The following is a 25,583-nucleotide window of genomic DNA, read 5'->3' on the forward strand; positions in this document are numbered from 1 at the left end:
TTTTGTTTTTAAATATATTTTATTTTTTTATATATATTTTTTCTTTTCACACGAATAGACCAAGTGAAGCTCTCAGGTAATTTAAAATCTCGCCTCAGGAAAAAAAATAATGTCGGCGGTGCAATTAGAGAAGCGGCGCTACATTTAGATTTAATTAGGACAGGAGCAAACATGGAAGACGTGATACACTTGCTGCTGTGTCTTCACCGGCGTTTATCTGTGAGGTGCTAACCCTAACAAAGACGTGTTTTCGTTTATTTATTAATTTGTTGTGTTATTGACGACGGAGAGTAGGTTTTTTTTCTTCTTCTTCAAGGACATTAAAATATTGTAAATGTTCTCTCATTTATACAAGTGTCTGCACATTTCTAGTCAGGAAACCTGATGTGTGTCATTATTATTGTTTTATTGTCTTGTGTTTATTCATTTGGCTCATGTAAGGCTGTTTTTAATAGTCTGCTCAGGTGCCTCCTCTCACTCTTGAACCTGCAGCTCTTGTACAGTAACATTTCCTTTGGCTTCATCTGCCCGTGGCGTAATAACTCCTGAAGTTAATGTGCTCTTCCAGGAAAAAAAAAAAAAAAATGCTGCCTCATGGCTTGTGCTGGAGCTCTTTCCACTTCCTATTGGAAGTCCCCCCCTGCTTTAATGGGCCATTAAGAGGCAACCACGATGGTTGAGCTGTCAGCTGGGCCTGATTGATTTGGTCAGACCACAGATGAGACTGATGTGTGCCGAGATTCCTCTGGAGCTCTCAGCTAAATGTCTTTCCTCCTGCCCCCACCACCACCACCACCACCACCACCCTGCTCCAGGCGACAGCAAGAAGCAGAAGTGGACATCCTGGTTTCAAGATGGAGATGCTGAATGTAAAGTGTTTGGTGTGTGATCAATTCCCTTCAATGTAGTGTAGCTGTGTGATGGCTCGTCTCCCCTGCAGTGCAGTCTTCACCCAGGTGGAGGGACACTGAGGAAGAAGAAAAGTTTAGCAAAGGCGAGGAGCGTTTTGGGCTCCTTGTAAAAGTGGGCCACCGGTCCCTGTGGTGAGTGATGCTTTTCTGGGGCAGGCTCGGTGATGACGCTCACCCGGCCCGGATTGGGAACAGACACCCTCCGTCCGTCCACTTCAGAGAAGGGTGCGGAAACTGCGCTGCTCGGATACACACTGCAAAGAGACTGCAGGTCTAACTTTTACTTTCAAAACAGAAGCCAGCTTCTTTTTTTTCTGATCTACACATCTATTGATAGATACCTCTCTGGAGCAGGCCTGTAAGTATGCTTCAGCTTTGTCCCCCTGACTGTACACCATATTTTGTGAGAGTGTAACTTGTTAGGATGTCTGTTTTTCGACAAAGTGTGGAGGTCATGATTTTTCTCCACTGACTTGGCCGCTTTTTATGCCCAAAACCCGAGCCCTGGAGTGAGGAAGCGCACTGCTATTTAAAGATGGAATAACTCAGCCAGCTGCTGCCGTTTCCGCTCCCATCATAATTGAATCAGCGCTAGTAGAGTGCGCCAGTGAGGGTGTGTGCGCTCCACAGAAGATTACACAGTCGCATCTTCTAGGCGGTCTATAACGGCTACTTTCACATACCTGATTGGTGGCTTCTTTTACTGGTGAGTGTGTTTGTGGGACGGACCGTGGTAAAGCTATTATCCATGAGGAGGATGTGGGTTTGTAATGGGAGTTTACAAAACAAGGTAGTGCATCCTGATTGTATAGTTTTATAGACACGATTACAGTACGAGAAGTGATTGATGAAATGGGAAGGTAACTTTGAACTCATTTGTTTACTCCTGTCAGAATATTCAAACTGCAGTTTGGTGCGTCATGTCTTCTTCGATCTGTTTGTCCAACGCTGTCGAGTGACTTGTGGTGGTGGCTGTCAAAAGCTTCAGAGAAAATATAAATAATCTTTCATGACGGTGAAGACAGTGAGCGACAGAGGTCCTGCACAGTTTGGACAGTTTCATATTGATCTGTCGTGCATGGCGAGAGAGCCCAGAGAGGGTTAACAACTCAAAAGGGAACTAGGCCATCAACATCTCTTTTTTTTTTTTTATGGGCACATTCTGAGACTGGCTTTGAGCGTGACAGAAACAGCAAGTGAAACAGCAATATTTGATCGTGGAATGCGTCTGCTCAAGCTAGATCTTTTTCTTTTCTTGGATCGACCATGTTGTACTTGACATGCAGCGACGCATACAAGTGTTATTCATACATAACATATGAGGCTGTGGCTGAAATGGTGGAAAAAATTCTGTGTTTGTACTCTCTACCCCCTCAATGCCTCAAATCCGCTTTCAGACACCAAAGATATTTTCTCTTTCCCTGGATAGAGCGAAACGCTCACCACTCAGCTCGATTATTTTGAGTCATCCAGCCAAGTCTGTGGCACTGGGCGGGAGTGTAAAAATTTTCATCTCCGACCACGGATACATCTGCCTCCTCTCAGCGGTGTCCGGGTTCTCCTCCAGTCTGTTTGTATGGCTCTACTATGAGAACTACAATACTTCAAACCAAACCTGATGTGGTTTTGTGCAGGATTAATTGCCCTGGTTTGATGCATAGGTGCCGTTACTCAGGCTTCTTCTTTTCACAGGGAAGTTTACCTTTGAACCTGCCAGTAAATTGGCCTGGAAGAGGAACAGTGAAGAATGCCAGAATACAGTACACAACCATATGTAGGAAACAGTTTCTGTGTGTCACAACGGCACACATGTGCTTCGGACAGACATTGATCACTGATTACATTAATAGTCTTGTAAAAAGGTCTCTGGTGGCCTGTGCACAATCGCAGAGTCGAGGGCCGTTTGCTCTTATCTGATGCTGCAGTTTGGTTAGACCAGTAATTCACTGAAATGTAAGATGATACAGCGCTCTATTAGACCACCAGAAGGATTACTTTGCAAAGAAATTCATCAGTAATGTCGAGAGAGGAACTGAAGGAATTTTTGTGGCCTCGTTTAGGGTTTGAATTTAGGTCAGATGTACTTTTTTTTTCAGCGATAGTTATAGCTTTTTTTTTTTTCTTGTTATTTTCTTTTGGTTTCTCCTGCAAAGCAAATGTCAGTGGTTGTTTTTCTCAATTGCCACAAAAGATGTGGCTTTTATAGATGTTGCAGCTATTTTATTACAAAGAAAGATGTGGCTTTTATAGATGTTGCAGCTATTTTATTACAAAGACTGAACAGTGTGTCATGATGCTGGTCTTGGACTGCAAATGCCATAGTTTTCTTTTTAGTATATATACGCCGATTACGGTTCCCTGGAATCCAATGTGATGTCTTGAATACTAGCAGATCCTCACATTTTAGAAGCTGTATCCAGTAGATGTTTTGGATTCTTATCAACCAGCCTCGTATTCATCCTCTTTTCTCGTGAAGGACAAGTGTTGATATTTACGTTTTCAACAAAGAGGGCATATGCAACGGCAAGTAAAACCTGTGATTTCCTCTCTTGTGTCTCAGTCTGTGAGATGTACTAGAAATTCACTTCCTAACAACCTTTAGAACGGAGTGAAATCACAGTTGACTGTTTTCACCTGCTCTGCTGCCGTCTGCCCCGTGGCTTCTATCAGTCTGCTCTGTCTTTTTCCAGCGTATTTCTTTTATATTTCTAAATTTATTTAACCCTGTTTTTTAGGTATTTGCTTTGCCAGCTCGGTCAGCTACAATAATCAACAGCAAAATCATAAATTGCCCACTTCAGGTACTTAAAAGGGTTGGTTTGTGGTTATGAAGTGATGCACTTGGCCATCAAAAGTGTTGTAATGACATTATCGAAGTGTTTCAATGACAGCGTTTTGATTTTCTTACACGTGAGTAGTTTGTAGAATGTCCAGCTGCAACCAAAGGTCTGAGTGTATGCCAGCGAACTGTTCACCCACAACATTTTGACACCACCATCGGTGTGACGCAACAGAAGTCAATTCATGTTTCAGTCATCCAGCTTTGGGGATCGATGTGGCATCATTGTCTGGAGTGGTTTTCTGCTCTAGTCCATCTGTCTAAGTCTTTCCAAATGATGTGTGACACACTCGGCTTTTATGTTTTGTCTTCTTAAGTGCCTTTGTTGTTGTCTCTGCTTCATGCTTTATCCTGCTGCACACTCCGTCAAATACATACTGTTTTTTTTGTGTGTGTATGATTTCACAAATTCACTTTCCTTCCTCTCCATACTTGCATCCTTTTTTGTCTGTCCTTTTATTGTCCTGAAAAAAATATCATAGTCACAGCAGGTCTGCTCAAGTTAGCCTCACTAAAAATAAATAGCAAACGTGTTTGTGTTCGTTCCTGAGGTTTAGTATTGTTCCTCTGGCTATGACACCTATACATAGAGCTGCAGCTTGAGGTACTGTGTGACCTCAACTCTGATCGGACCAAACACGTATCTGGCGTTGACACTGTAAAATGGCGACTTTGCTGCCTGATATGCAGGGAATGTGTGGCATCTGTGAGATGAAGCTTGATGTCATCTTCTTGCAGTGGGGTTTTAAACACCCTCTATCTACGTAAGACATCGAAATGTAGATCACACTTTATGTTCAAGTGTAAATGAGGTCTTCGTTCTCAGGCCTTTTTGTGGATATGTTTGTGTTCTTTGTAGTGATGATTCATCTGATGAGTGCGTCTTCACTGCTTTCTGTTTGTTACTAACTTCGATCTAATCTTGTTTGTTTTTCTCTATCAGAGGGGTTAAGATGGGAGGAGCTGCCATCTTAAGCATGCTGGAGACCTGAAAAAATACTTCTGAACTGCTGCTGAGGACCTCAACCACCCCCACCCCACCCATGACTTTCAATAGTGTATGTCCCTTTTTATATTTACCCAAATCCATAATAATAATAATGCTAAGGTCATTAAAGAGTACAGCGCCACAGACTGAAATTAAAAGGATTGACTGGTATTAGTACTAGAATTTTGGAGAATAAAATATGAAGATCAGTGATTATTTTATTTGTTCATAAAAAAGAACACAGATTTACTCGATTATTTTATTTGTTCATAAAAAAGAACACAGATTTACTCTCGTCTTTTTTTTAATGAAGAATCAAGTAAAACCATCTATATATAATGATTAATATACTGTNTATTTTATTTGTTCATAAAAAAGAACACAGATTTACTCTTGTCTTTTTTTAAATGAAGAATCAAGTAAAACCATCTATATATAATGATTAATATACTGTATTTAATGTGAGATTTCCTCAGCTAAGTAACTTCATATGGTTTGATTTTTAAATGTGGCTTGCAAGTGGTCAGGGATGATCAGATGCTTGAAATACTTTTATAGAGGAAAGGTTCATTACGGCTTTTAAGGAATTTAAATGAAACATTTTACACTAAATATCTCATGAATCCAAGAAATGTTGTTTCTTTGAGCCTCTTTTGCAAATGGGACTTTAAGGGAAAAACTGAATTACTTTGCTTTGCTCTGGTTTAACTTATAGTTCACATATCACTTAAAATGGTGTTGATGCTCCAACTGTTGTTTTTCAGGAACCGTTGATTGGTGTGCCTCAAACTCTGTAATGGAAAATCGTGGTGAGTACCAAGTTGCTCGTTGTGGTTTGTTAAGTGCAGTGTTAATGCTGTGGAGAGAGCTGTAGATCTACTCATCTTGCTGTACATCCACTGTGTTTATGGAGTCTGTCTAGCCTCTGCTCTTTTTTATGAGCGACTCAGGGCTCCAGCCATACATCCTCTGAACCACAGGGGCTGATCAAGGATCAGTTTCCCTTCCCAAAACTTGGCCTTTCAGGGTTTTCCCTGGTCGGCGTACTGTACGAGTGTGTGTTGTGCTACCGAAGACATCTGGTGTGTCGTTGTTTAAATTACGCATGTTTTTTCAAGTTTGACTTTGAGAGTTCGAGATGAACTGCTTTTTAATGCTCATATGGCAGCACTGACCTTTCACTCTCTTCTAAACTGCTATACTGGAAAAGGAAGTGTCAACCTTTATCATGCTGCTATTACTGCTGGCCTTTGATTCAAAATCACCTGTAGCTCTTCAGTCAAGCAGTTCCCTTTTGTAGAAACCAAAAAAAAAAACAGTTAAAAATGTCCATAGGTGCATGCGCTAAGCCACCCCTCGTGACTGTCACTGAAGACTTCCTGTGGCTATTTCATAATAAAAGTCTTACACCATTCTCATTACTTCAACACTGGAAAACATCTACAGGTGTTTTGGGGTGTTGAATTTTCATTAAAGGAATAGTCTTAGTCTAGATAAATGCTTTCCTGGAGAGAGTTAGAGCGAGAGAGTTAGATCGATACCACTTTCATGAAGCCACAGTACAAGCAGCCACTTAGCTAAGCATAAACACAGGGTACAGGGGGGAAACAAATAGCCTGCTTCTGTCCAAAGGTGACTACATCTGTCTATCCACAGCTCTAAAGCTCGTTAACTTTGTTTAATCCATTGTAAAAAAAAAAAAAGTAATATTACGATATTATCACTTACCCTGTTTCCAGTCTTTGTGCTAAACTAACAAGCTGCTGGCAGTAACTTAATATTCACTTTTCAAACATGAGTGGTATTGATCTTGTCGTTTCAGCAAGAAAGCCAAAAAGCATATTTTCCAAAATGTTGTTAAACCACATAGTAACATTTATAAATACCAGCTGTTCTCTCTCCTGTCCTCGTTTTATCCCTGTGATGCTGCTTTTTTCTAATTTTCTAATTCTGTATAGATGAGCATAAACATTTAAAAGAAAAATACTTATTTCTTATCATGACTGATACTTACAGTAGTGGCACAGAGCTTTTTTGGACCATCCATAGGGCACGCACTTTACTCTACCCTTGTTGGACGGGGCTGTGGGTGGGTGTGTACCTGCCTCAGTCTGCCTGCCTGCTGAAGTGGCCTGGCCCAGTCTGTTATCCAGGTCAGGCCAACAGGTTCTGGGCTCATGCGGATTGGCTCTCAGCTCTCTCTGGAAGCCGGCCCGGTGTGGAGGCTGTATTTGGGGCACAGGGAGAGAAAAGGAACGCTGTCAAACACACACTAGCTCTCCATCTTTAGAAACGGCTCAAGATGCAGCCAAACACTCAGATCTATCCAGGCATAATGACACAGCTCAGTGCTCTGGATCCCTCTGAGGAGCAGTAGGATGAGGTTTTCTGAAGACACACAAACCTCAAAAAGAATCAAAGCACTAATTCAGGGGGTCCAGTCCGCACTCCTCTTTTTTTCTTCTGGTTTACAGAAAGCAGTCTCTTTATCTTTCCTGCACTGCCTCTATATTCAGCCCCTCAAACAGGGCAGTTCCTTGGCAAACTTGTTTCAAAGTCATGCTAATGCTTTCAAGACTGTTCAAATTGTGATAACAGACTTTGAGATGTGCATAAAATTGTGTCTGAAAGGCATGTAGAAGGGTGAGCAGCATGATAAACACCCTGTGAACAACAGTAGTAGTAGCTTAATATTAGTGTGCATGTGCAAGCATAGAAACTGCAGCAACACATCTTCCTATTTATCTGATTACTTTGTGATCCTTCATTCCTCCTTTAAAAGTTCAGTGTCATCGTAGCAGCTGTAATTCTGCTGATTCTGGTCTATTGTTCATGTTTAAATGTTGAGAGAGCAGCATGTCGAGCACACTTGACCTTTAGACAGCTCCCACTAAAAGTCTCTGATCTTGTTTAACATTTCTTCTGATTGAGGGCATTGATTGAAACTGCTCTATTTTCTTTCTGCGCCATCCTTCACATCTAATTAAGGCTTTTGTTTGTCAGGTTAGATGCATCACTAATTTATAAATAGCTTATACAGACACTGTTTATGTGTATATCCATCTTCTGTGTGAAAATACTGACACCACTGTCAGACAGAGAATAGCCTTAAGGGCACACAAAGTGGTCAGAGGTTTCAAGACTAATTTTTCTGTTTATTAAATCTTTTGTTGTAATGTTTTGTCCCGACCAGAGTGCAAGTTTTTTGTTCTCTTGAGATCCACCGCACCACGTAGCATATATTACATTGTACATACATTATTGGAGGCTCGCTTTGCACCGCATACCGCAGGACACGCATCAAATTGAAAACATAACTCGTCCTTCTTCCAGGAATGGTAGGCATCTTTCAGTGAATGCTGACCTGTGCTTTGAGCCAAGAAGGGAGGGTCAGTGAGCGAAGGGAGAGGGTGTCCAACTCCTGGAGGGAGGGAAGGTCTTAAGGAGATTGCAAGAGGGAGGGCCGGGGGAAGGACAGAACTGAAAGGCGTAGATGAAGGATAGACGAGAGAAACACAGAGGAGAGAAGAAAGGGGAGACGTGGGGACTTTGTTGAAGAAGGAGGAAGGCAGGTGCAGCTGCTGATCTGTCCACGGTGGTGTGCACGTTTCTGGGTGCAGGACAGGTAGAGGCCCCTCAGGGGCTGGATCATGGGACAGAGCCTTCGTGTGGAGACCCCATCTCAGGACCCACAACAACACAACAATGGCGGTGAGTTTTAGGACTCACTCATGCACTCTGTGTGAACACAGTTGTGCATTCCTCATCAGCAACATACACGGCATGAAATCAGTCTACTGTTCTTTTTTTCAATGGATCTTCTCAAGGAGAGATAAGGGTTGGAGATTGTATAATCAACTTTGCACAGTCTCCTCTCTCTGGCCCCCCCTCCCCGACTTACACCACCACAAGGAATGTTAAATCACGGAGATCACATGGATGAATCTCAGCTGTGTTTTTACACAGTCATGCATGTGCTGTGCACTTCTTTTCTCATGTTTGAGTTATTGTGTTTGAGATTGTGTGTGACTGTGAGAGGTTTTACATAATGCTGGATCGATTCCTCTTTTTTTTTTAATCCTTTCTTGATGATCGCAGCTTTTCATATTACAGAATTACAGACCAACCAGATCTTTAATTATAGCTCTTGACCTTGAGAATTGACATTGTACCAAGTAGTGAATTCTTAGGACAGATTGAATCGTATCTTACCCTTTAAAGAACACGCTCTAAGGCTATTTATTTGACTTATGCTATTGTTTATATGGTTGAATGATTTTTAGAGCAATCACAATGAATAGCACGTATTTGTGCTTTCAATTAAGTAGATTAAAATTCATAATCTGGCCTGGCAAAGGTTGTACTGGGGTGTTTCCCAACTATTGCACCCTGTGTAAGGAAGTTCTTTATGCAAGTGATCAGGACAGCTTGGCTAGCAGGTTGGCTTTCTTTTTTTTTAAAACAACAATCTCTTTTAATCACTTGCTCACCTGACCAGGCCTGCCATGACTCACTGAATCATGAGGTCAGTGGGAAATCTGGCCTCTCTTAGAGATGTCTGATAGAGTGGTAGGCGTGGATTCACGATCGGGGTACGTCAGAGGAACACGCGCGCACACACATTTACACAGATACGCAGTGTCACCCACCCCCATGTTTCCTGACTGGTATGCCTTATCTTGGCAGAGCTCCTGATTACCAAGCATGACTACTAGTATTCTGGTTCTGGCCTTGTCCTGAATGGAAATGTGTATCATCTCGTGCTTTCACAGTCAGAATACTAATTAGTTTAACTGGTGTCACTGTTTTGTACCTTGCAGCATGTGTTTCCATGAGCAGTACAGTGGACTGTGTTATTGAGTGTGAGGGGAAGAGGTTGTCTTTGTTCTCGGTCACAGAATCAGGGTGGAGTGCCGTTTCCTCCCTGTGTTTCCAGGCTGCCCCCCCTCCCTCCATAACTCCTGTACTTTTGCTCTCTTTGTAGCTTTTTTACTCTTTTACTCACATTCCCAGGCCCACAGTCACACACAGCTGTAGTGCCACCACACACCAGACCTCTTCTCACTACAGCTGAAACAATGATATGTTGGAGTGTTTTTCTTTGTATCTATGAAGAATAATTTTTGAGTGGACCCACAGCTCTCTCTGGAATGTGATAATTGGATGTACTGTACTTTTTCTTTGTGTCGGTGGATTGACACGTTTTTATAATCTGGCCTCACTGGCTGATGTACAAGTCTCCTAAGGATATGGTCAGTCAGATTTTTCAAATAGATGCCTGCTGCATGGGCTGAGTCCTCTGCGATCGTCATCTCTGCAGTGCTTTGGAGTGTGCAGGCCTGGCACAGGCAGCTCTTATCCTGCTTCACTGGCTTCAGCTGAGCCACTGTGATAGAGGCTCCTCTGACAGAGCAGTCTGCTGTGTGAGAACCTCAGTTCTGGTTCACAGGGAAGCTGCCTTAAGCAATGCTTAATCTGGATGTTATGGCAGCTGGTCTGAATCCTCAGATTTCTACCTCGCCAAGATAAGCTGGATTTCCATGGTGCGGACATGTCTATTGAACCCGGACCCTTTCTGCTGTAGTTTCAAACAACTCTCTGCAACTTGTCCTTCTGGCATTTTCTGTTGGAATACACACAGGAGAGTTAATTTTGGGGTTGCCGAATGCTCCCTGCATCCCCATGGCATGCTGTTTCAAGTCCCGCCACCATGGAAGCTGGACACTTAGCACCCCTACTCCAGGTAGACTAGTGTCTGTTTTTGAAAGGCTTGTCAAAATTTTACTTTTTAGGATAAAACATTGGCATGAATTTTTAAAGGTTCAGGTTTGAACTCTTTTGGGAGCTTTTACTAACTGCCAGGCTTTTAAACACTGCGTAAGCATTCAGTTCAAATTTTACCCCGGCAGCAGCATTGAGGAAGCCGTGCGGAGAAGCGGTTAAAGACTCCGTCCTTCAGCTGCAAAAATGGGTTTGAATCCTGTGTCAGCAACCATCCACCACGCTAAAATGTCCCTTAGCAAGATACTGAAACCCTGCCAGCTCCAGGGGCGCTGGTCCATAGCTAACTCTGTCGGTTCCCACTGTGTGTGTCAAACGAAGACTCAATTTCCATGCAGGAATGATATTGTTGTTGTTATTATCTTCCTACATTCTTTATTAGACTGCTAAGTACGCCACCTCAGTATTCTAGGTATTGTGTGAGAGTATTGTGGGAATCAGGCTGCAAAGAATTGTTGTCGCTGAGACATCCTGTGTCTGTGTATGAGGCTGGATGTTTTTAAATCGGACCCTATTCTCTCTCCGCTGGTAAATATTATGTCTGCTGAACACAGCAGCTGCAGCCTTGAAAGAGCTAATGTCTGAAACTCTCTCTGAGCTCAGCAGCCTGTCAGTTGGCCTGTCAATCACGTAACCCAGAATATGTAACCATGGCTGCAGAATGCCACTTAATGGAGTACTTTAAAGCCCTAATGGCAACGCATAATGACCAGCGTTTTCTAGACCGTTTTGCTTCTTCATTGTATGCACCATGACAGCTTTTATTTTCTACTGTATGATGCATCCGTGTGTGAGCTGCTCTTTACTATAGAGGCAGCGAGGGCTCAAAGGCTGATAAGGTACTAGTCTCCATCCAGCCAAGGAATGTGAGCACTTGACAGCAAGAAATCCTGGCGCGACGCCAGCGTCAGACCTCTCCTGTTAACTGTGGATATGTGGAGGAGTCCATGAGTTCTCAGCTTCACCATGCCAAAGCACACTCAGTCCCCGAGAACTACCAGCTAAAGATAATAACAGTCACAATGAGCAAGGCAGCAGATGAGCTCAGTTAGAACAGAAAGAGCCTCTCTTCTTTTTCCATGCCCATGTGTTTTGTTTCTTAAAACTGTCGTTGCTTTTATTTTAGATGATGAAGCTGAGCAGCACCACAGCACAATGGTGGGAGAGGGGGGCAGCACGGGGGACAGCACCCCAAAGCGTAAGGGCAAGTTCTCTACCCTTGGCAAGATCTTCAAGCCGTGGAAATGGCGGAAGAAGAAAAGCAGCGAGAAGTTCAAGGAAACTTCAGAAGGTTTGTGATGTGAACTCATTGTGTTTGTAGCGTGAGTTAACCTACCTCCTTCCTTACCGGTCCTATCAGTTACATTCAGCTTTTATCAAAATTCCTCAATGAACGTGTTCCTGCTGAATTTTACAGGCCCCTTTTGTCTCTCCTCATGTTTTCAGCGCACCTACAATAAGACAATAGGCTGCTAACAAAATATCCTGTTGACTGAGGAGCTCTAAGCTGAATCTTTGTATTCTGGAGCATGACGTCATGTGCTAGATGTGACCGATTACACTGCAATATTTTTTCCTTGTGAAGCTCTAGAAGACGAAAATCTCTCTGTGTGTAACGTAATTTCGCTTTATTGATGACAGAACTGGAGAGAAAGATGTCGACGAGGCGAACACGGCAGGAGCTTATAGAACAGGGAGTGCTGAAGGAGGTCCCGGACAACGGTATGAGTGCTTCTCTGATTCATCTGATCTCACTACACAACGGTGTCTGTATCTGACAGCAGCAGCCGCGAGGCTATCACACCCACACAGACAGTACAGTTAAGTCATCAGTACATTATGGCAGGAACACTGTCCTCCTAACCAGCAGGAGCCTGAAACATATTTTTTTATTTTTTAAGGCAAATTTACTTTCACCTTGCTGGTTTTCACAGTAATGTAATATCTGTTTAAAATGGCATGCCACTCTCCAGAGCTGAGGGAAAAGTGGAACGAATTGCGCCCTGCAGCAAAATAGCTTTGAGGCGGGGTGGGGGGGTGCAAGCGTAATGCAGGACCCACTACTACAAGCCCATTTATTAAACCTACAGCTGTTCCTTTATCACACCAACAAACAGAGACTCTGTCTCCAAGGTTGGGTTAAGGGCTGTAACTAAAGATTATTTCTTTGTCCAATGAGAAAATGGTGAAAAATGCTCATCACGTTACCTCAGAACCCAAAGTTATGATTAGATCCGTCTGACCAACAGGTATTCAAAGCAGAATGCAATATAACGCAGCCAAAAGCAACAAATCCTCACATCCAAGGGGGGGAAAAAAGTAGAGGAATGAATGTATTATTAATTGATTAATCTTTTCACCGCGTATGTTGTTTTACATCTAGGCTACGAGGCAGGGAACAATAAACTACCAAAGTAGTCCACAATATCGAACAAAGACATTTCCAGCATAAAACATATTGAATAATTTAGATTGAATAAATGTTTTGTTTTGTGTTTTGTTTTTTATATATATAATTTTTATGCATCATAGTTGTGTATTCACCAAGGATTTCTTGCTTCTTTATTTCCAACTTTTTCAGATGCAGATCCAGATACACAAAACCCGAAGCAGCCTTATGTGAAGAATGGCCACACTCTGCCTGTGAGCACTGGCGGAGGAGGAGGTGGTGGTGGTGGGGGAGGTGGAGGTGGAGGAGGAGTCATCAGTGGTAGCAGGAGCCCATGCAACCAGGGCAAACCCCCCTTAGAGTCAGACTTTAGGATGAACCCGGCCTGGCTCCCCCAGCCAGATGACCGCAGGATCCGCTCTCCCTCCAACGGAGACCGCCGGGGAGCTCCGGGCTCCAGGGGCGCAGGAATACATGAAGACGGGTGGAGAGGGGGAGGGATGGGGTCACGTGCACATGTTGAGGGCGAGTGGAAGCCTAACATGGCCTGGCAGGGCCAGATTCACGGCCAGATGGAGGAGGGCAGACGTGGGGGCAGACTTCACCCCGAGGATGGGCAGAAGAGGCCCGGGCTGCAGAAAGCCCCATCGGAGGATGGCAGGAGGAGTCGGCCTGCGGAAGCAGACTGGAAGCCCACACTCCCTCGACATGCATCTGCTGAGGAGGGGAGAGCCCGCAGAGGTAAGTCCTTAGTGGTGCTTTTTCCCCATGCCTTCTGACGTCATCCACTGATTTTCAAAAGCTGTAATCACAAGATCCCACTTGAGTTTTTCCTCACTGTGAGAAGTTTATTTTACATCTTGACCTCTTCCACACATGGTTGAAGATAGTAAGCGTTTCTTTAGTCTATGTATTTTTTTTTCTCTCCCTCTCACTGTCTCTTCCCTGCTTATGTGCTGTCCTCCCAGATATAGACGGGCTCCTGTCGGCTCCCAGGGGCCCTGCTCCAGCTACGCTTCTTATTCAGGAACATGAGGGAATAGCTTGTCCTCTCTTCTCTTCTCCTAATTAATGTGGCACAATCACTATACCCATTATTGCCCTTTAACGCTGACACTGTCAGCTCAGTGAAAACTGGTGAAGAGCCACGGCTAATTGATTTTTACTGAAACATTACACTTTGAGAAATAATGGTGTTTTTGGCTGTTTTTAGATCTCAGTTGTCCAGTTATAAATGATCTGACACATGAACCATTTTCATTCTTAAATACTTGGTACTTGTGTGCAGAAAAGTATGTCAGTAAGTTGAGAGGAAACCTAAATGATCCAAATTAAGAAGAATACGACAACATAATGTATGATATCGAACAGCTAATGCAGATTATTTCTATCGACAGTTTTGCAGTTTTGAACCAATATTTCCTCCTACTTTCCTTCATGTGTCCCTGCTCGTCTCTTTTCTGTTTCACCTCGTATTTCCCTTTTTCTTTCTCTCTCTGATGCTGCTTTTTTCTCGCTCTCCCACTCTCTTTCTATCTTTATCACATCTCCTGCTTTCTGTCCTCCTTTTCTCTCTCTCTCTCTCTCTGTCCTCTCTGTTCTTCGTGCTCACTTCCTCCTTTCTGGATTATTTCCTCCGGTTGTGTGACGACACACTGATAAAAGCTTGTCTGTAAATAAATAACCCTGAACATCAGAGCTGTGGCTTTGAGGAAAGGCGTGGGAGCAGCGACGTGGGGGCCGCTCGGGGGCTGCGGTGGGGTGGGCACGGGGAGGTGGGGTTTTGGTGGTAATTGCAGACGCCTACTCTGTTTATCTTCACAGCTGATCCCTAGATAATGCAATTCTCAAACAAGTGTTATCACAGAGAGCGCTTTGAGTGGTGAAGCAGCAGAAAATGGCTTATTGCTCAGTCCCTGAACTGACATTTATAGCCATGTAGAGGAGTATTTTAGAATGACCTATTACTAATTTAATAATAAGAAGGTATACTTTTTGAAATGCTCATCTTGTGTCCTGTTCTGTGTGCTTTTATTTTATAACTTATCCTCATGATGCTGTGTTTTCAGAGTCAGACAGCCATTTTGTCCCTGACCCAGAAGCTCTGCGGGACACCCTGCGTGAACCTCTGCCACCGAAACAGTCGGTCATGCCTCCAAAATGGCTGATGAGCTCCACCCCTGAATCTGGCAACAAGGGTCCACCTAGGACCCCATCCAACCACCCCACAACCCAGTACTCTACTCCCTCCGCCCCCGCGGCTGCGCCTAAACCCGTCCGGTCCGTCTCCTCTGCGGGTGCATCCACTCAGCAGTCTGTATCTGTAGCCCCAACCTCCACCTCTCAGGGCACCAAGCAGCCCCCTCTGCCCCCGCCCAAGCCTGTGAACAGGGGCAACGCCACCATGCTGGGTGAGTTCTGCTCAACAGTGGGTATTTCTGTTAACAGGGTGATGCTGATCAACAGCCACTAATGTGCGTTCTAAACACCCAAATGTCTGCTCAGTTAGCACGTTAGCTACACACACTCATTCTCTGGTAATGATGTTATCTGAACAGCTTGAGCAGCTTTTCCCCAGATGATTACTTTTTACGCCTGGACTATTTTAGCTGCAACTTTTCCCCAGCATTTTACACTCTGAAGATAACAGGGACTCATGTGGCTGTGGGATGCTGCTCGCACAGATGCAGTGTGGTGGTGACTGTTGTTGTTTACTGTGGGTTTGATTAATTCCCACTCGGGCAAGGCTGTCTACTTTGATTCGTTTTCATCTTATCAGCAGGTCTGATGATTTCTGGTACCTCGTGTGAGCTTCCTGTTCATGCATCAGCCTGTGTGACTGAATCATGCAGGGTTTTCTTAGTTATAATATTCTGTGTGGTGTTTGTTTTCTTGTCATGCCTTCAGATAGTGAGTGGTAGTAGATGTGACTTGTCAAATGGGGAAAACAGATTACAAGATGTCCTATTAATGTCTATTTTTTACTTGAGTCTATATTGGTTATTGCGGATTAAATTTGATGCATTTTCAGATTTTTGACTACAAAGTGTAGGCCAACCACAAATCAAAGTTACTACACATTACACACAGTACACATTTTCTTTCCTTCTGAGAGTTAGATGAGAAAATCAATACCACTGTCTCCAGGCTGTAAAATCATATTTAACAGAGAAATATGATAGTTAGCTTAGCTAAAACTACAACTTGTTGGTCAAGCTGGTTGACAGATCGATCTTCTCGTCCAACCTAAGCATATTTCTCGAAGCATTGAATTACGGAATGATGAGCATTTAGGTCAACAGCAACCCTCATAGCAACGACAACATGTACATGCATTCATTAAACACTCCAGCTGAAGGCCTCCGTCTCCTCCCTGTTAGTCTCCGCCCTGCAGGGGGGAGAGAACGCTCAGCTTCCACTCTACTGGTCCTGCTGGAAGCGAGAGTGCGACTACGATGTCTACCTGTCCCTGCCTGTCTACCTGTGCCGGCGGGCCGGAGGCCTGCGCTCAGGTAAAAGGATGCCCCCTGGTATCTCTGTGGCCAGGGGACCCCGTGTCTGGAATGCCCCACCCCCTTCAGAGTCTCCGTTCTTCATCGTGTCGCGTCCTTTTCAAGCTGCCAACATATTTCCCCTCCAATGCCTTTTAACTTGTTGACTGGCCTTGATTGCTTTTCTTTGGATGTGGTATATAAGAGCCGCATGCACTTAATGAGCTGATAATGTGTGTGCTGGGTGCTTTGTGTATATGAGAGGCTACTACTATGTGAGAATGTTTTTAACGCTGTACTCTCTTATTTGGCATGTGAATGAGGGGAAAGCCTGTAGCAGGTTCCAGCTGTGGCCTGCAATGCATCAAGTGAATTTTATAGCGCTAATCCACTCAGCTTCTGCTCAACTGAGATGGATGAGTGGATGTGAATGGATGGATGGATGGATGGATGGATGGATGGATGGACGAAAGGGTTCCCACATATGGGCTTGACTTAATTTAGAGAGGAAGTAATCAGGTTCAGTCTAGGCTACTGCATGTTTCAAGTCTAGCAGCACTGATCTCTTGTAACGCCTCAGCAGCACGGCCATTGCTTTTAACACTGATGTGGCTTTAAAGCTCTTCTACAGAGTGTCAGGATTTACAGAGCAAATATACAAATGTGCATGCAAAGATTTGTAGGGTTTGCATTTGAGCCTTTTTGTTTAGGAGCTTTTTGTACTTGAAAGAGGCTCATAAACAAGGTTTGATGGCAGGTTTAGATCTGGCTGTGTAGAGCATGTTAGGCTGTGTGTTATCTTCTTGTCTCTGTGACCTGGGGCACATGCTGCACACTTTGTTAGGGCAGTGTGTGCATTGATGTTGACACAGTCATGTGATGTGGCACACTGTGTGTATGCAGTAATGCTCAGTCAGACATGTAATCCCAGTGTTTATATTTGTTCATGTGTATTACTGTCATGTTGGGTACACCATGCATGTGCACTTATGTCACAGCGGCAAACTAGATAGAAAAATAGAGCAACTCATTCAAGGACTTAAGCTATAACTTTTTTAAATGTACGATTAGATGTATTAACTGGTTTCCCATTTGCAGGTGACTTCACCCAAGCCACCGGTGGTGCCAGCCTTGTACCAGCCAAGCCCTCTCCACCGATGCCTCCTAAGAGGACCACCCCCGTCACTAAGCGCAACACAGAGGACTCCTCTGCTTCAAGCCATCTCATTAACCCCTCACCGCTCTCTCTGGAGGACCACAGCAACCTCCCTGTGGGCTTCCAGCTGCCTCCCCCTCCTCCCTCTCCTCCGCTGCCAACACACATACCACCTTCACCTCCCCGCCAACACATACACACCCACCACCTCCACCATCAGCACTCCTACCCCCATCCATTGCCCCAACCCATACCAATGTTGTTTGACCCACCAAGCCCGACCAACGAGTCTCCTCAGCGCCCAGCTCCTGTCCCGCTGCATATCATGATCCAGCGAGCCCTGTCTAGCCCTGGCCCGGCGCAGCCGCATCCAGACGGGTTACAGCGTGCGCACACACTGCTTTTTGAAACCCCTCCGGAGTATCAAGGAGATCGGGGTCGCCCCCTTCCTGTCAGCATACAACCACTAAAACTGTGAGTTTCTCGACACATTACGATGCCACAAGTCAGTGCAAGCAAAATACAAAGTTACATGGCAGACTTTCTGCAGTATTGATCCCATTTAGACAAAATCTTCCTTTGATCATTACAAGTATGATGGTGGGATACATCTCCGTATACCATCAAACTAATATACATGTTATTTTGAAGGTTGGACATAAATGCATTTTAATTTGGTAAAATTAGTTTAAAACGTGCAAAACCAAATTATTCTAATTGATTAAATAACACACTAATGCGTTATCTGTATCTATAATGCTTATGTATGTATTTTCCCTTTCCATTAGATCTGAAGATGACTACTCAGAGGAGGAAGAAGAGGAGGATGACGAGGAGGAGGAAGAGTACGATGGGGAGATCCCCCAGCCAGAACTGGAGCCACGGAGTCGCAGATGCTTGGTCGGAGACGCCGGTGTTTGTGTCATCTCAGGTGGAAACAGCAGTGAGGAGGAGGAAGACGAGGATGAAGAGGAGGAGGAGGAAGAAGAGCATGACATGCGCGGGGAGGACAGCGACTCCGACGGCCCTGTGCTTTATAAGGATGAAGACTCAGATGAAGATGAGGAGGACGAGCCCCCACCCAGTAAGAATATCCATATTTTCAGGATGGTTTCGTCATTTTCGTCATTGTTTTTGTGCTTCTTCACACCTGACCACACCTCTGCTTGGCTTATATCCAGGCGCCCTGGCCAGCAGAGTCAAGAGGAAGGACACCTTAGCTCTGAAGCTGAGCAGCCGTCCCTGTGCCCCAGAGAGGGACAGGTTCACCCAGGAGAGGAGCAGCAGAGACGACCAGCCACCAGGACAGACCGGGCTCACCTGGCAGAGCAGGGAGCAGTGGGAGGCCATCCGCACACAGATCGGCACTGCACTCACAAGGTAAAGATAGAACTCATCACACACTTTGTGCATATTCCCTTTCTTTTGTATCTTTTAAACCAACAAGAGTGCATCTCCTGAAGAAATCACAAGATCACTTCTTAGATCTTTGTCCTACTTATTGGCCGAATGACAAAGTGATGAAACTGTGTAAAAATAGTCCTCCTCTATTTTTTTTTTTTTTTTTTCCATTTCAGGCGACTTAGCCAGAGACCCACTGCTGAGGAGCTCGAGCAAAGAAACATCCTTCAACGTTAGTATCAAGTATTTTCTTTCCTTTTCACCTTTGCCGTCTGTTATTGAACTGATCTCAGCTCAGATCGATGACTTGTCTATGAATTCTCGTTTATGTAAAGAAACCCACATTTTAACATTGTTGTGAGTAATAGCAAGAATCGACTCAAGAAGACTGTTTGAAATATGGATTATAGTTCAGGTGTCTAATTTTGGAAACTGCTTTTACTAGAGCTTTGGTGCAAATCAAGTCTGGCAGCATCTAATTAAAGTTCTGTTGTTGTTTTGTTTCCTCTCTTTCTTTCTTTTTTCAGCCAAAAATCAGGCTGACAGACAAGCTGAGGTTAGAGAGATCAAGCGGCGGCTGACTAGGAAGGTGAGGAAACGCATCCACAACAGACACCCGGATGTCAAATACTTTTCTGGATATCAAATTGACATAAAAACTCTGTTTATTGTAGCTGAGCCAGAGACCCACAGTTGCAGAACTACAGGCAAGAAAGATTCTGCGGTTTCACGAGTATGTAGAAGTCACAGATGCCCAAGACTATGATCGGAGAGCAGACAAGCCGTGGACGAAGCTGACTCCTGCTGACAAGGTACTCACTGAGTTTGCCATCTTCAGCTAGCACTTAATAAACCTAATCAATGCACCAAACAGTCTCTGTGCACTGGATTGTGTTTCACATATAAGCAGCAAGCGTGATGTATCGCATGTTTCCTTTTTTAAACCCACATTTATTTGACTAATCTCTTTTCTGTTGCTTCATCCAGGCGGCCATCAGGAAGGAGCTCAACGATTATAAGAGCACTGAAATGGAGGTTCATGAAGAGAGCAGAATCTACACGAGGTATAGCTTTTTATCTAATCTATCCTTCAATTCAGTGCCTTTCAGTCATGGTTGACTTGGTGACACCCGTGGTTACCGTGGTAACAGCAAGTGTGGTCTTACACTATTGCAAATACTCTGTGTGCAGCTACTTTGTCAGAAGGACAACAGAAGAATATGACTTTTGTGTTAGTCTATAGATACATTTGTGACAAAGGAATGCTGTCAATGATAACAGATCGCAGTGACAAGTACATTGTGCTTGCTGTGACTGCTTCACAATAAAAGCCACCCAGTGATTTGCCTAATTGCTTTTATTTTGTGAAGCAGCTGCAGAAAAGTTGGCTTTGCATTAGCAGTAACTTAATACAGCTCTGATAGAGTGTTAGGATGCTGAACAGTAAACAGTGATGCTGATATCAATAAGATTACATTAAAAAGAGTAAGGCATGCATAGGCAAACTGAATCCAGCATGAACGTGGCGCATCTTGCTACTATCTATGAAAACTACTATACAAAGATGTAATTACAGAATGTAAATAAACTGAATGACTATTGCTGGAAAAAAAAGGCTCAAATGTTCAAACTTAATGACTTGAAACAATATGTTAATGTCTGTTCATGCTTCATTTCTGTGTTTTCTTTAGGTTTCATCGGCCTTAACCCCCACCCCCCCCTTCATGGATAATGAAGCACTTAAGATCTGTGTGCCAAGAAGCTGCTCTCTATGCAGACAGATCGCCCTTTTACGTTTCCCGAATGTAATGTACAGAATATCAGGGAAAACCTGGAACTGACTCAAAAACAAGAATGCTTCTCGCTTGCCCTCCATCGCCCTCCCACTACATTGCTTTCACTAAACTTGAGGTGGTGGTGGGTGAGGACCAGATGCAGTATTTCTCCCGGGACGCCAGGGGGAACCACGTGCCAATGAAGTGGAGAAGTGACAAGAGGACCTACAGGGCTTACTCTCAGTCTGCTGTTATGTGGTACCCCTCAGGGACTTGGATCTAGTTACAACCTTTAATGCGGCCTCATTCTGTGTTGCCTTTTTTCTTCTTTACTGTATATGGAAAAGCTAATTCATCTTGTTAATGTAATAACATAATAATAATAGTAATAATAATGATGATGACTTATAATACTCCACACAGTAATAATAGATAATAGAGACAAATGGCTGCAGCAAGATCGGGCTGGAGGATGAGGACTGGGATATTCTGTTATAGGACTGGACATCTCTGGGATATTGTGTATGTTTTATATAAATTGTGTACAGACTGCTATTGTTATACCTTAGAATGAAACTTGGAAAGATCTAATTACAAAATATTCTGTAATGCACAAGATATTTTATATTGTAATTTTGATCACATGAGTAGTGACCGCTTTTATTTGAGCCTTTTTTTTATTATTATTATTTGGCTTGCCTGTATTTATGGTTGTGATGTGAGGTGGCCATTTAAGCATCAATCTAGATATAGAAAAAGGAACAGGTCAAGAGGCTGTTGGTGTTTTTATGTGTGCCAACATACTCAATGCCTAAATGACTATAGGATACTGGTTTTCATATGACTGATTTCTGCAACCCACTGCATGAGCCGACACAGAACCCAAGCCATTGGATCTGGTTAATCTCTCTTCATTTCTACTTTTTTTATGAGTTTTTGTACTTCCCTTTAAAGATCAAACATGCAATGCATTCTGTAGCCATTTTGAATAAGATCATGCTAGTAATGTCAATACTAAGAGTTAAATGTAAGTTGCTGTGAGTGTAGATCAGGGAATTATCCACAAAAAAAAAAAAAGAAAAAAATCAGAAAATGTATAAACGGTCAACAGGGAGTCATTTTGGCTGGAACCTTTTGAAACTGCAGAAGTGTTTTATCTTGTAATGTTGTCTGGCCAGTAGCTTGCAGGGTTCTCTATGCTGTGTACAGGTTGATATAGGTTTAACTGATGCTTGTGTATATCTTGTCTTCCTTTCATTTGAAAAGAAATTTTAAATATAAAAGTATTATAGGTTGCTATTTTTTTAAGCACAGAATATTAGTTGATGATTAAATGCTACAAAGAATGGGAATATGAAAGTGTACCTTTTCTGTAAAACTAAGTTCATTTTTAATTGAATGTGGAATTGTATGGACTTTTCTTTTTAATTGTAAATACTCACATCTGGATCTAATTAAAAACCTTACAATTCCTTGAACCTTCTGTTTAATGACTCTGGACTTGACTCTTTAACAAGTAGACCTCTTTTAAATATCGATTGTGTTCAAAGTGGAAATTTACAGGGACAATCTACATTGAAACCTCAAACGCAGTGGTTCTTATCCTTTTTATGGCATGCCCACACTTTTATCAGCCATTAACAATGATAGGAGAAGCAACTAATAATGACCTGCTTAACGACTGGTCACACAAACCCAACTTTCTCATGTCTCTGGTCTACAGGATCACAAATGTCATTGCCAAGGAAAATGTGATCCACAATCTGCAGTGAAACAAGAACATAGTGCATTGTTTTGTCTTTTGGTACATTTTTGGCTGTTTAATAAAAAGAATCCATGTTGAACTCTAGTTTAATAAAACATTTGTTTGTATATTTTCCCTACAGGCATCATATTGCTGTGCAGTTTAAGAATCAGTGCTCTAAAGTAAGAATATTGGGCTGCAGTGACACCTGGTGGCAGGGTAAGTTTTATGAAGCGATAAACCTGGAGCTGGTTTTGAGTGCATCATACATAATACGTAAAAGTGACTGAAAACAAAGACAAAAGCTCATCAGTGACCTCATGATGAGATGATGCTGTCAATGAGCAGCAGCAAAATAAATGACAAATTAGGAAAAAAGAATTTGCAGATTGCAAAACAACACTAGAGTATAGACTGAATGAATAATGAAGAAAACCAGCATCCATCAAGTCGCTACACGTATACAGAACACGTACTGAGTAATGATGTAAATACCCAAGCATAGGAACATTCATGAAATATTTATATTTTGCAACAAATGCACAGATTATACAGAGACATAACAGATACAGTCACACATAATTTAATATACAAACAATATTGTTGTGTTCACAGTGATGGATATGAATAGAATACAATAAACAACCTTAGAACAAAAACTGAACTCAAACTAGAACCATACTCTACAGTATATTACAAATGGAGTACACTGAAGTTTTATGCAAGCCACATTTCATAATGTCAAGGTTTTGCGTATTGTGTTTTATCTCAACTACATTTATATTTGGGAATCTAGCTGATGCTTTTATCCAAAGTGACTTACAAAAAGGGAAACAGTACAAAGTACAGTGCGACAAGGACATGTTAGTGCAGCAATAAGGACTACTCACATATCACAAAAAATATTATAAATATCATAAAAGCAATAGAAATGAAAGTGAAAAGATCCAAAAGACAGAAAAATCTGAAAATAATAGCTTTCAATTCAGTGTTTTCAATTGTACGGAGACCTAGACTAAGTAACTGTTATCTCATTTGAGGATTTTTTTTTGTGTGTGTGTGATTTTTTAAATTTTATTATTATTATTTATCATTTATAACATTATATAATCATAAGTAATAGAGATATAAATCATAGAGATAGATTACACTACCTAATAATAATCACTACAATAAATTACATTACATTAAAGGTCCAGTGTGTAGGATTTAGTTGCACCTAGCTGTGAAGTTGCAGATAGCAACCAAATGAATAGCACCCTCTCTTCCCAAGCATGTAGAAAAAACTCTGGCTACGAAATTCACATAAAAAGCAAAAGACCAAATCTAGATCAGTGTTTAATTTGTCTGTTCTGGGCTACTGTACAACAATGGCTTTTCAACATGGTGGACTCCATGGAAGAGGACCCACTCTCACTGTAGATGTAAAGGGCTCATTTTAAGACAACAAAAACACAATTCTTATACTCAGGTTATTATACACTAACTAAAACATACTGATGAATATTATATTCCATTCCTTCAGAAGAAATACTCCTAAATCTTACACACTGAACCTTTAAAGTGATATTTAATACATCAGCAAAAATGATCAAATAATAATATATGAAATGTTTTAACGCTCACTGGAGTCAAATCAATGTTAAATCAAAACTTAAGACCCACTTTTTTAGATTGGCGTTTTATTCCGACTAGGGCAGTGCCGTTCCTTCAGGTGTACTCACTCTGTCTGCTGCTTCTTATGTATTTCTGGAAGGTTTAAACACTACAGCACTTTTAATTTGAATTGTATTTAAATGTAATTGTATTTATTTATCTATGTACCTGTTATGTATTGTTTTTACAGCTTTATTGTAAAGCACTTTGGGTACCGTCTGGCTATTGTAAAGGGCTATATAAATAAACTTGATTGGAGTCATTAAGCTGCATGATTAGTACTTTTACTCTTATATCTTTATTTATCCCAAGCTGGGAAATTATAGTGCAGCAGCAGCATTACATAAAGTGACAAGTGACAACATAAGAATAAAAATATACTATAAAGCAAACTATACATAATAAAATATCAAAAAAGCAATAGTAAATACGATAAAATAAAATATATTGTACAGAGGTATATACAGCAAGTTGGCAGTGTTGATATGTACAAAGTAGGGAGAAATGTGAGGTGACTATAGATTGTAGATTATGACATAATATACCTTGTACACTGGTTGTTGTTGTAAATAAACCAAACATCTTCACTGCACTGCAGGATCTTTTATTTGTTGTACTTCAGGTTCAGAGATTTCAGTGCTGCTGTCTCTTTAAGGAGGCAGGGGCCTCCAAAGAACGTGACGTAGTGACGTACTTACGTATCCCAAGACCGGGAACAGGCTGTGTGCACGTTCACGTCTAGGCAAAGTGCACCTTTCTACAGATCACAGGTCAGTAAACTATCCGCTTTGTTAAACTGTCGGGTTTGGAAAAGACGAGCAGCGGTGAGCGGCACCTAAACAACGTGTCTGTGATTAATGAAATGTTTGTTTTTGTTTTTAGCTCCTTCGTAGCCGAATGTCACGCTAACGCCGCGAGCTAGTTAGCGCCGGCTAACAAACACAGCTAACGTCACACAGACTCGCTGCTCTTTAATGTCGAACAACTAACATTCACCAAATGTGTGAAACATCCCTGCAGCTTGTATTCTTACTATATAAGCCAGCAGCTGACTGTGTCATGCGTTTAATTTATTAGGAATGAGCCATGTGTGGTAACCCTGTGAGTGTTAGCGAGGACACATGGACTCTGCCGGCGTTAGCGTGAGATCACGCTGCCTATTTTAACCCGCGGTATGCGTCTTTAAATGTTACGGCACTGACTGCACACACACTGGACTGAGAGCTGAGTGTGAGCTGTCCTTATTGTGAGGACGCTTAGTTTGATAATGGGAGCAGAGGAAGCACAGCTGTCTGTGTGCAGAGACTGTGCCAGCCATTCAAATGTCTCCCTGACAGCTGCTGGTTCATGTCTGCATCTGCCAGTGTGTTTGTGAGTGAATGTTGCTCACCATGCATACATACATACATACATACATACATACATACATACATACATACATACATACATATA

The 25,583-nt window shown here is 42.5% G+C and overlaps 1 protein-coding gene across 8 annotated transcripts in view; it reads left to right on the forward strand.

Moving 5' to 3' along the window:
- The window catches only part of phactr4b (phosphatase and actin regulator 4b), a 23,485-nt gene extending 1,282 nt beyond the window's left edge, over nt 1-22,203 (forward strand). For 3 of the 8 annotated variants that reach the window (XM_027286877.1, XM_019263287.2, XM_019263274.2), the window contains exons 2-16: nt 4,694-4,808; nt 5,503-5,547; nt 11,646-11,810; nt 12,161-12,241; nt 13,101-13,649; nt 14,978-15,319; nt 16,289-16,420; nt 17,498-18,029; nt 18,344-18,639; nt 18,737-18,935; nt 19,133-19,188; nt 19,484-19,545; nt 19,631-19,768; nt 19,944-20,020; nt 20,648-22,203. In XM_027286877.1, coding sequence (XP_027142678.1) covers nt 5,535-5,547; nt 11,646-11,810; nt 12,161-12,241; nt 13,101-13,649; nt 14,978-15,319; nt 16,289-16,420; nt 17,498-18,029; nt 18,344-18,639; nt 18,737-18,935; nt 19,133-19,188; nt 19,484-19,545; nt 19,631-19,768; nt 19,944-20,020; nt 20,648-20,663 — 2,658 coding nt within the window. In that variant the 5' untranslated portion in view covers nt 4,694-4,808; nt 5,503-5,534 and the 3' untranslated portion in view covers nt 20,664-22,203. Of the gene's footprint in view, nt 1-1,118; nt 1,270-4,693; nt 4,809-5,502; nt 5,548-8,180; nt 8,450-9,774; nt 10,482-11,645; nt 11,811-12,160; nt 12,242-13,100; nt 13,650-14,977; nt 15,320-16,288; nt 16,421-17,497; nt 18,030-18,343; nt 18,640-18,736; nt 18,936-19,132; nt 19,189-19,483; nt 19,546-19,630; nt 19,769-19,943; nt 20,021-20,647 lie in introns of those variants that run through there. The other 5 variants (XM_019263280.2, XM_019263295.2, XM_019263271.2 and 2 more) reach the window with 5 other exon arrangements.
- Nucleotides 22,204-25,583: the final 3,380 nt, after the last annotated feature.

This window comes from Larimichthys crocea, chromosome XIII (assembly GCF_000972845.2).
Source record: "Larimichthys crocea isolate SSNF chromosome XIII, L_crocea_2.0, whole genome shotgun sequence".
In the NCBI taxonomy this organism is placed as follows: Eukaryota; Metazoa; Chordata; class Actinopteri; family Sciaenidae; genus Larimichthys; species Larimichthys crocea.